The sequence below is a fragment of the Myotis daubentonii genome, chromosome 15 (assembly GCF_963259705.1).
Source record: "Myotis daubentonii chromosome 15, mMyoDau2.1, whole genome shotgun sequence".
Lineage (NCBI taxonomy): Eukaryota > Metazoa > Chordata > Mammalia > Chiroptera > Vespertilionidae > Myotis > Myotis daubentonii.
Window position 1 is genome coordinate 43,313,919 of NC_081854.1, and position 10,834 is coordinate 43,324,752.

Consider the following 10,834-nt stretch of genomic DNA (forward strand, 5'->3'; position numbering starts at 1 on the left):
GATTCGCTCCTTTTTCCATGGGCGTTGAAAAACGAGAACACTCGTAAGTGGTCCTTAACAGATGGCGCGCGAAACAGGAGAAAACTCCTGAGCGGTACGAAATGTGTTAAGATCTCTCTTCCTATAAAAAGCATAAAAGTGAGGGCGAATATCCTTCCCTTCATTCATTCTTTAATTGATTTACTGATTCAAACATTAAATGTAAATGTCATGTAGGAGGCTATCTAAGGACAAGACACATACATGGATCACTGCCAAACAAGGCATTACATGGGCTGTTACCAGGGGTCAGAAATGGGGCTGGGAAGATCTTACTATGTAGTAAATGACATTAGTTAAGCCAAATGTAGAAGGTACAGTATAAGTTGTGTTTGGAAAGTAAAATAGTTTTAGTGGAGCAGATTATCTGCAAATAAATATAGTGGGAAAGTTACCCCAGAACAAATGTTGAGAGTTTTGAAAGCAGGTCATGAGTTAACACTTTAAGAATTTCACTTATCATGGATATATTATATGCCCAATTAAAATAGGAAGAAAAATTTTGCCAAAATAACATACAAATAAAAGCATGATTTAAGTTTAGCAAGAGTGACTTGTGTCTGTTGGGGCCTGATTTTTAGCATTCCTCTGTATTACTCAGTGCAATGAATTGATCTGAGAGTAAGAACCACACTTTCAAATTAATGGATTTCTTTGAGTCACATTTAGTTAGCCTGAAAAATGATCTGTGTGAAGGACAACATTGAAATAAAGTGGTTTTTTTCTTCTTTTTTTAAAGGACGTGAATAACTTACTGGGGAAGCTAAAATAGTGTTTTACTCTTAGTCCTGCCTCTTCTTCCATGGGCTGGCTTACAACTTCAAAACCTAAGGGATGTTTTTTTCCCTCTTTGTGGCATTATGTCAAGGCAAAGAGTGGCCAAAAGAATTTATGCATTTACCTATCATCTACCTCTGATCACTGTGATTAAGCAAAGGGATAAATTAGTTGTAGACCTTGATCCTAAGAGTGAATCAGCACCATATTATGTCCAGATCAATTAGATTCCTATGTAAAATCAAATCTTTTGGGAAATTTTGTAAGTGTAAGTAGCACTTTAGAAAGGTATGAAGGACTCTGACCTCATGCCCTTTCCAGCTGAAAAAAAAAAACACCCTGAAAATATAAGACAAAATATATGAAAGAATGTTTCTGAAGATCCTGGATATCACACAGTGAAGGATAGTGGTCCCTGAGATGTGAAAAACAAACAAGGTAAGCCCTGTGATTATCATTTCCAGGCCACAGCACAGGGTGAGGAACCTAGGTGGAGTCCCACAGACTACCTGAGTTAAGGAGATAAAGCTGAGTCTAGGGAGACCAAGACAGCTAGAATTTTCAGGACAAAGTATCAGAGAGACCACTGGAGATCTTCACTGGGTCCCGTACAAGTTTTCACAAAGGTGCTGACAGTGCATGCATGTTAGGAAACTATCTGAGGCTGGGAAAGAACCAGCCCAAAGGATAAGAGGGAACAGCACCTGATGTTCACTAATGGTAGGGAAAATTTGTGGGACATTTGAGTGGAGTTCTCAGAAGGATCCTTCTTCAATAGAGGGGAATAATTAGCTCTCGACTAAACAGTGTTCTGGTCCTGCCCCAGAAAACTTAAAAACAAGACCTGAAGAAATCAAGCTGTTTAAAGTAGTTTTAGTGCATCCCAGAACAAACTGGAAGTTTATAGGAGTGCAAAAATATCCATCACCCATCAATGACTGGAACCTAATAAAAGACTACCAAACGCCGAAACCGGTTTGGCTCAGTGGATAGAGCGTCGGCCTGCGGACTGAGGAGTCCCGGGTTCGATTCCGGTCAAGGGCATGTGCCTGGGTTGCGGGCATATCCCCAGTGGGAGATGTGCGGGAGGCAGCTGATCGATGTTTCTCTCTCATCGATGTTTCTAACTCTCTATCTCTCTCCCTTCCTCTCTGTAAAAAATCAATAAAATATATTTAAAAAAAAAAAAAAAAAGACTACCAAACATGCAAGGATGCAGGAAAGCATAACTCATAATGAGGAGAATAATCAACTGAAACCAACTCAGAATTCATGCAGTCATTATAACTATATTTTGTATGTTCAAAAGCTAAGTAGAGATGTAAAAGGTAAAGAAAGACCAAATCAAACTTTCGGATATATAAACTATAATTCTGAGATGAAAAATGTACTGGTTTGGATTAATGGCATATAAGAAGAAAAGATTATGCCCTAACTGGTTTGGCTCAGTGGACAGAGTGTCGGCCTGAGGACTGAAGGGTCCCAGGTTCGATTCCGGTTAAGGGCTTGTGCCTTGGTTGCGGGCACAACCCCAGTAGGGACTGTGAAGAAGGCAGCTGATTGATGTTTCTCTCCCATCAATGTTTCTATCCCTCTCTCTTCCTCTCTGTAAAAAATCAATAAAATATATTTTTAAAAAAATAAGAAAAGATTAGTGGACTTGAAGACAAAGCATTGAGAACTATTAAAACTGAAGCACACAGAGAAGAGTAATACACCACACACACAAAACCAGAGCATCAGTAAGCTACAGGTTAACTTCAAATGGCCTAATCTACACTAATAAAATACAAACATGCAAATTGACCATACCTTTGCCACACCTTAAGCCATGCCCACCAGCCAATCAGAGTGATGACATGCAAATTAATCCAACCAAGATGGCGGCCGGCAGCCATGGAGCTGGAGAAAGCAGGAGGCTTGGTTGCCCCAATGACGGAGGAAGCCAAGCTTCCTGCCTGCCTGCCATGGCCGGCTCTGAGCTCCAATCAAAGCAACAAAGTTTCAATTATAGAAGGTAAATAAATCCCAGAATAAAAAAAGAAGAAAAAAAGGAGAGTCTGGGAGCTTCTGTCACCGGGGGGGGGGGGGGGGGGCGGGGGAAGGCTTGGCCAGCCTGAAAACGGCCCTCAGCCCCCACTCAGACTGGCCAGGCACCCCAGTGGGGACCCCCCTCTAAAGGAGGTGTGGCCAGCCTGAAAACAGCCATCAGCCCCTCATCCAGTCTGGCCAAACCTCCATGGGGTGAAGGTCCCCACCGAGGGAGGGGGCTTGACCAGCCTGCAAACACCCATCAGCCCCTCGCCCAGGCTGGCCAGGCACCCCAGTGGGGACCCCCACCCTGATACACCCTTCAGGGCAAACCAGCCAGCCCCCACCCGTGCACCAGGCCTCTATCCTATATAATAAAAGGGTAATATGCAAACTGACCCTAACAGCAGAAAGACTGGGAATGACTGGTCACTATGACACACACTGATCACCAGGGGGCAGACGCTCAATGCAGGAGCTGCCCCCTGGTGGTCAGTGCGCTCCTACAAGGGGAGCTCTGCTCAGCCACAAGCCAGGCTGATGGCTGCCAGTACAGTGGTGGTGGTGGGAGCCTCTCCCGCCTCCTCAGCAGCACTAAGGATGTCAGACTGCAGCTTAGGCCTGCTCCCCGCTGGCAGGTGGACATCCCCCAAGGGCTGCTGGGCTGCCAGAGGGATGTCTGACTGCCAGCTTGGGCCCAATCCCCCAGGGAGCAGGCCTAAGCCAGCCAGCAGGTGGACATCCTCCAAGGGGTCCCAGACTGCAAGAGGGCATAGACCGGGCTGAGGGACCCCCCTGAGTGCACAAATTTTTGTGCACCGGGCCTCTAGTACATATATAATTGGTGTCCCTGAGGCAGGAGGTTGAAAGGCAGTGGAGACACAGAAAAAATATTTTTGAAGAAATATGGCTGAAGAGTTTTCAATTATGATGAAAAGTAATACCCCACAAATCCAAGAAGGTCAACACACACACACACACACACACACACACACACACACACACGCACACACATGCACACACGCGCGCGCACACACACAAATACAACTACTCCAAGGCACATCATAATCAAAACACAATGTGATAAAACTAGTGATAGAGATCCTGTTGCAGCAATCCTTTGTGTGTAGTCCTCTTTCAGTTTTGTGTCACGTACAATTCATTCACTCTCACAGTCTCAGTTTAGATGGTACAACTCTTGACCTGAGTATCTGAACCACTTCAAAACTGGCAGTGGGCAAATTGTCATAACCTGCTCCATTTTATCTATTCTGTAACCTCAGACATAAGCCCCACACCCATCGAGGCATGATGAAGCAGGAGTATGTCTAGACTTGCAAACAAAAGCAAGCTATAAGTCATCCTTTCCTCTGACCAAATTAATAACTAGAAATTGGGCATTGAATGACTGAAATGCAGACTCCTATACAAGTCCTGAGCAGAAGCTCCCTGAAGGATCTTTGGGCCCTCTGAGATATGTACAGACAGAGAAGCATCAGATATAAATGTATGGCAATGGCTTGATGTGAAGATTAAATAAGTAATATGCAAAATGTTTCCATTGCACCTACTCAGTGCTTAAATATCTGTTGCTACTATTATGGTATTAACTCTCCTCTTCTCCTCGTAGGTTCCCTGTGATTGTAGCTTTCTAATTATTTTACAGAGGGTTTGGAGAGTGCAATTTTATAAGTCAGTCCCAACAACCCTATGATGCAGGTACCATTATCCTCATTTTACAGTGAGAATAAGTTACGCAAGCATAGTCACAGTGGTGGAGGCAGAATTTGGAGCCTGTGGGTCTGACTCCTGAGCCCATACTCTCAACCACTTTTCTTCAGTGTCTCTCAGGACATAGTGTACTGGAAGAAGGCACACTGGACAGAGGCTAAACACATGGTTAGTGCCTTTTCCTCTCACTCATTACCTCACTACCCTGAACACCTGGGATAGATGTGAACCACTTTGCTTACCTTCTAGATGATTTTGAGAAACAAGCAAGAAGTACTGTATTTTTCCGTGTATAAGACACCCCCCCAGTTTTCCAAACCCAAGTTAAGAAATCAATATTTTAAACACTTTTCTGGTTTTTCTCTTAAGGCCTTTCTCTTTTTTGGCATCTTACGTTGTTCTTCCTGTTTTCTCCACTGTCTGATCATACACTTAGTGGGAGGAGGTCCAAATTGTCTCTCTGTAGCTCTATTTCCATGCTCTTTTACAGAGCTGATTACATTCAGTTTGAATTTTGCAGAGTAAGATAATTGCTTACCAGTATTTATCTTTTTATTTTTTGACATCTTTATGGGCTCAGAACACTCCGGCCCCTGTTGCATCTGTGCACTCTCCACCTCCACCTCTAATTACGGCATCAGCTGACGGCAGTAACAATAAGGCTTATGATTGGAGGAAGCCTGTTTGACAGGTATGGGCAGCTATGCACTCCTCGGCTGACTTCGGTGTATAAGATACCCCTCGATTTTCAGTCTAACAATTTTAGAAAAAACAACAGTGTCTTATACAAGGAAAAATACGGTAATTCTATAAAATATTTTTCAAATGTTATGCAGATATAAGGCATTCGACAGTCTAAAAGACTGGAACAATGCATAAAGGGGCCTAGGGAAGAGGAGTGTATTGAGAGTAGCAAGGCAAGGAATAGCTAGTGTCCAAAAGAAGCTTTTGGTATTTCAGAGTATCTACTGATGCCTTTCTCTCTTGCTAGTCTTAGTTGTTTCTTAGCACTCACTTCTCAAGCAAGGGATCTTGGCCCAAGAGTAAAACAATTCATCTAAAAGTTTTCATTTCCATATAAATAGAAGATTCATAAGTTGCATTAAATAGTCTTTTAGCCCCACATAGGATAAGAAGTGAAAGTCATAAAGGATAAAAAACACATTTATTTTTGCACCCGTAATTAAAAAAACTGGAGTAGAGAGGAGTCAATACTAATTGGCTAAGACGTTGTTAAAACATATGCCTCTAGTTTAAAGAATGAGGGAGGGAGGGAAATACACACTTTGCTATGAAGTAAAAAAGGAATGGAAAGCTGCTTCTACTTTAATGGCCCTGAGAGCACTAATTTCTTTGCAAGTTTTGCCATGGCCTTGGCTGGTCCACCCCCAGCAGTAATGTAGAGACTGAGTGTGCACATCTGTCCTCATGTAATTAAGGCTGCAGAGCAGCAGGTGCAAACTTCTCATCCTTCAACTTGACTCTTAAACTGCTTGTGCTCTTGTAACTTTAAATCTAAACTTGTTAAAAGTGAGATTTTGAAGGTCATTAGTCTATAACAGGAGCTGGGCTCTGCAGACATTTATTTAAAGCAATATTAGAAACAGCTACCTAACACACATCAGCCATTTTAAGATGTTACCATTTCACATTTTCCAAGGGGGAAATACTATTAATTCTGAGGTGATTAATATCCACATGAGCATGATATTGAAGCCAGATTGGAAGACTTCTTTTCCCTTAAGAAAAAAGCTTTTGCAGGAACAGAAAGTATCCCTTACTAAACCTTTCTCAGTGTAATTTAGGTGCTTAGAGATTTTCTGATACCAAAGGCTCAACCGTTACGAAGGTTTTGTCTTATTTTCTTGTTAGAAAAATTTGAATTGTTGTCACCTTCCTCCAAAGAGCTGAGGTGGCGAAATCTCTCAGCAAAACTAGTTCCATTTAAAATGTTTCAGTGTGAATCTGCCAGACCCTAAAATAATTATAGCTTAGAAAGGCAGATGTGGCTTTGGGTTTGAACAATTTTTATTATTCTGTACCTTTTTGTGGGATTGGAAGAAAGATCAGTGATTGTGTGCCAAGAAAACATACCGAGATTGGAGCCATCTGGTTCTGCAGGAACACCCAAAAGAAAGGTGCAATGCCTGGGGAAAGATCATGGTTTCATTAAGGACAGTGACACTACTTTTTTGGCATAGAGATTCCAGCACTGGCAAGGGAACCAACTATTTATTTCTGAGCATTTAGTGATGCCTGTGTGAACTGTAGCTTTCTTTGAGATCTTGAATTAATAGGGTCACTGCTTCTTGAAATGTCTGCTGCAGGAACTAAGAAAAAGGACTTGGTGTACAGTGGCTGTCAGAGCCAACAGAAGTGTTTCATAGTTCATCTTGGGTAGGAAGAACCCTGTTGGCCGAGGGTAGATGCTGCAGACCTTGCAAGGACAGCCTTCAATGCCATCCAAGCCCAGCTGCAAAAGTTTTGTAAATTATTTATCAGCTGTGGCTATAAATTAGAGATGAAGGGAGGCCTTTAGGCCTGATCTTGGACGTACTCCTTATTAATGATTTTCAGGCGTAAGAGGACTGAGTATTCTCTTGTATGTAGGAATTACTAATGCTACTAAGATTTTGCAGACTGTTCTTATCTCAAATTCTGCTCTAACAGGGAGTTTGGAAAAATCCTTTCCTAGGAAAGGTAAATTTAGTCAATAACCCACTTAATTCAACTTATATTTCATTATCTTCCTGTCATAAACACTGGGTCCAATTCCCAATTCAGAGAAGTTGAACTTACCTCTCTCCTAGCCATCAGAAAAAACTTTTGCTCATGGTTGTGTCAAGTGTCTAACATTCTTACGTAAATATTTGAATTTAAAATGTTTACGTGCTATTAGGGCCAAATATTGTCTAAGCTGTCATGCTTACTCTTCTCAATGAAATAAGCTAGTCAGTGTCATGGCCAAAACCTCTGGTACTTCAATGCAGCGGTAACCAACCTTTCGGACTTCACGGACCACCAGTGGTCCACGGACCACCGGTTGGCGACTGCTGCTTTAATGAGTGCCAGAAGATGGGAAATACAAGGCCCCATTTCTCAAGAGCTTGTGTACCTTGGAATAATGCAATTATTCCTGCACACCCAACCTCAAGATACTGTTCAAATTTACACTTCTTCAATCATCAACCTTTTTCTTTCTCACACATGCACACACACACAAAATCTGCCTACAGAGACAAGAACTTTTGCTCATATTTTTTTTAATGTATCACAATGAGCAGGAAACATACTTGATGAAATATTTTCAAAGGAGTATATTCAATTACCATCTACAATCAACTTAACTATGACAACAAAGTTTTTGTGACAAATTTTTTTTTTTCAGTTTGAAAGTTCCATGTGGTTCTGTTTGTTAGTCTCCATGTATTTTGGTACAGTTCGAGATCAGCATTATTACAGTAACAAAAAAGCTAACAAGACTACATTATAGAAAAACACCAAGAACATCATTTTTGGTTTCACTTGCTCTATTTTTTTTGTTTTTTGTTTTTTGTTTTTTTTTGTACATTGCAAAGGCTGTTCATATACCTCTTCACCTCAGGGTCACGTTCATTGATGCTTTCTTTCCTACCCAAACTTGCCCCCTCCCCCCAGAGAAAGTAAACAAACAAAAAACTAGTCAAAGCTTTGTTTCACAGTGGGCAGTATCTCAGCGCCAACAACCAACCAACTCAATTTATGCTTCTATTTAAAATGTTTTAATTTATTATTTAAAAAAAATATATGTCCATGAACATCAAGTGCACTGGCTTGGGGCACTGCCTCTCTCTCCTGCAACTTCCTGCCCGTGACTGATAAACTCAGGGTTAAACACATGCCGTCTGTTTTACTTTGTTTTCAAAACTTTGGCCACATTCATCTCTTTAAATCGCTTTTAAATTAAAAAAAAAAAAAAACCTTTCTAGATTTACACTTTTCCGTGTGTGTGTGTTTCCTTCTTACGTTTCTTTTTGAATGGATGGTAACTCCCATCCTGTGGGTCAGTGGTGCTATGAGACTGAATGTCTAGCACCAGCCCACACTGTGGAGTATTTGGGGAAAAAACAACCAACCAACCAAAATATGAAGTGTGAATGAATGTGAAGAATTAATTTAAAAAGTGAGTGGAGAGATCCTATTCATTTATCTACTATGCAACAGACAGGAGTAAATTCTCCGAGGGAGACCAGCCTAAACAGTTGGGCATTGTAGTAAATTCATGCTTTATAAACGATACCGGTCCCAGCCAGGGTGGATGGTTAGCCCACAAACATTTTAAGCTATGTTTGACCCCTAATTTTCACTATCACTGACTGCTTTGATACTTCTGGGTTAATGCTGAGAGTTTTCTTTTTTGAAGGAACATATATGTGGGCAGTAGAGTTTGTGGAGGAAAACATTAGTGTGCAACCCACTCCAGGTTGAAACAATCACATAACCCCTCTGAGGAACACTGGTCGGTGGATGCATGCTTACTTAGCCAGTCTACCCCACCAACCATCTTGCAGTCGCCAAATACACCCACAGGTCAAGGCATGACATAACAAAACACTGACAGTCACTCTGCTGCACAGAGGGAGGATGGCGTAGTAGCTAAAAGAGAGAGGGGTGGGGAGAGGGAGAAAATGGAAAAGAACCATTGGGGAGGAGGTGGCAAAATTATTAGGAAATGAACCTAAAGTTGAGGGGGGTGGGAAAGGGATAGAAATTGCACTATTACCAAGCAATATCATTTTTAAAAACAAAGTTTACAGAAAAGACCTAGCAGAATTTGACAGGTAAAGCTAGTGTTAAATTGTTAACTGGTATCATCACATAGAGAACCAAAAAACAAACAATTTTTTCTATATGATACAGACACAGAGTAACATACAACAGTTAAATGGCAAAAATATATTTTTTATAGAGTTACAAACAAGATAAAATAATGGAAAACAAAAAACTGTACAACTTTAAAATTTAAAAATGTTCATCTCAAACACAGGGAGAAATACAAGAATTCTTGTTAAAAGAAAATAGCTTGTTAAAACAGCAAGTGTTTTTGCGTACTTGTTTTTGACACCTTATGCTACAACTGGATACTGGTATGAATAGTTAGATGGTATTCTTTAGCATTTCTACTTTAAAAAATTATAAAAGGAATTTGCACTGTGCATCAGCCTAGTTAGAAATATGTACAACAGTTCAGGATCTACTCTTTCATTAAACTGAAAATAAATTCATAAAAATAAAATAGTCCCGGCTAAAAAAGAAAAGAGAAAAAAGAAAAAAAGAAATCCACTTTTAGATGTTGGAATGCTCCAGTCTTTTGCAAAGTTGATGAGTGGCTTCAGCACTGGGGAAAGAAGCCCGGAAGGTGACCAATGGAACCTGCATTCACAGTCTTCAAAGTTCCCTTTTGAAACATAAGGAAGAGAATGAAGGGGAGAAGGATTTCACACGTTAGGGGCCAGGGGAGATTGTTTCTGTTGTTTAGCTATGAAAGTGAAACAGCAAAGCATCTATTTGTCTCCAAAGTCTACATTATAGCAGCACAAAGTTTTCCTTTCAAAGTTCAGACCATTTTTCTTTAGATGAGAAAGGGGGTATGGTGTGTTGTGTTGTGTGTCACAGGAATATGGATATTAACGTAAACACAAGTGTCTCATTCTTTCTCTTAGTTCATTGCTATCTGCTTCTTTGTTGGCTGCACTCTGGATCACTCGCCGCTCAGACTGCCTAACACAAGGACAAAACTTTGAAGTAAAAAAATGTGTCTTTTGGTATATGGAATTAACAAGTGCCTCTCTGCTTGCAGAAGAAGCAAATAACCACCTGGGAATCTTTTGTTTTATTCTTTCTTTTATTAAACTAAGTCTTGTTTAAATTAGAAACAAATTCTCAAGTAACAAGAACCCTTTCCCTTTTTTCTGCACCAGCAGTGAAAGGGTGTGTCTTTGGATTTTATTTAAAGCATGAAATTTCTTTTTCTGAGAGAAAAGAAAACAAAACAAAAACCAAACCCCTAACCAAAACTTTTTTAGAAAAGAAAAGCACACAATCCAATTACACAAATGGAAACAAATGCTTTAGCTTAGGAAAAGAATATTTGAAGCATCTACTAAACAAGGAGTGGGGAAAAAAAGGGTGAAAAGCCAAAGGAAGGATAAATAAAAAATAAATGCACAAGGCTAACAGACATAGGTAACTAGAATTATATGCCTTTAAAAAGTTT

At 40.5% G+C, this 10,834-nt stretch overlaps 1 protein-coding gene across 3 annotated transcripts in view; it reads right to left on the bottom strand.

Annotated features, from left to right (window-relative positions):
- Positions 1-8,937: 8,937 nt before the first annotated feature.
- The window catches only part of ZFHX3 (zinc finger homeobox 3), a 244,773-nt gene continuing 242,876 nt past the window's right edge, over positions 8,938-10,834 (bottom strand). For all 3 annotated transcript variants that reach the window (XM_059667592.1, XM_059667593.1, XM_059667594.1), the window contains exon 11: positions 8,938-10,015. In XM_059667592.1, coding sequence (XP_059523575.1) covers positions 10,006-10,015 — 10 coding nt within the window. In that variant the 3' untranslated portion in view covers positions 8,938-10,005. The remainder of the gene's footprint in view (positions 10,016-10,834) is intronic.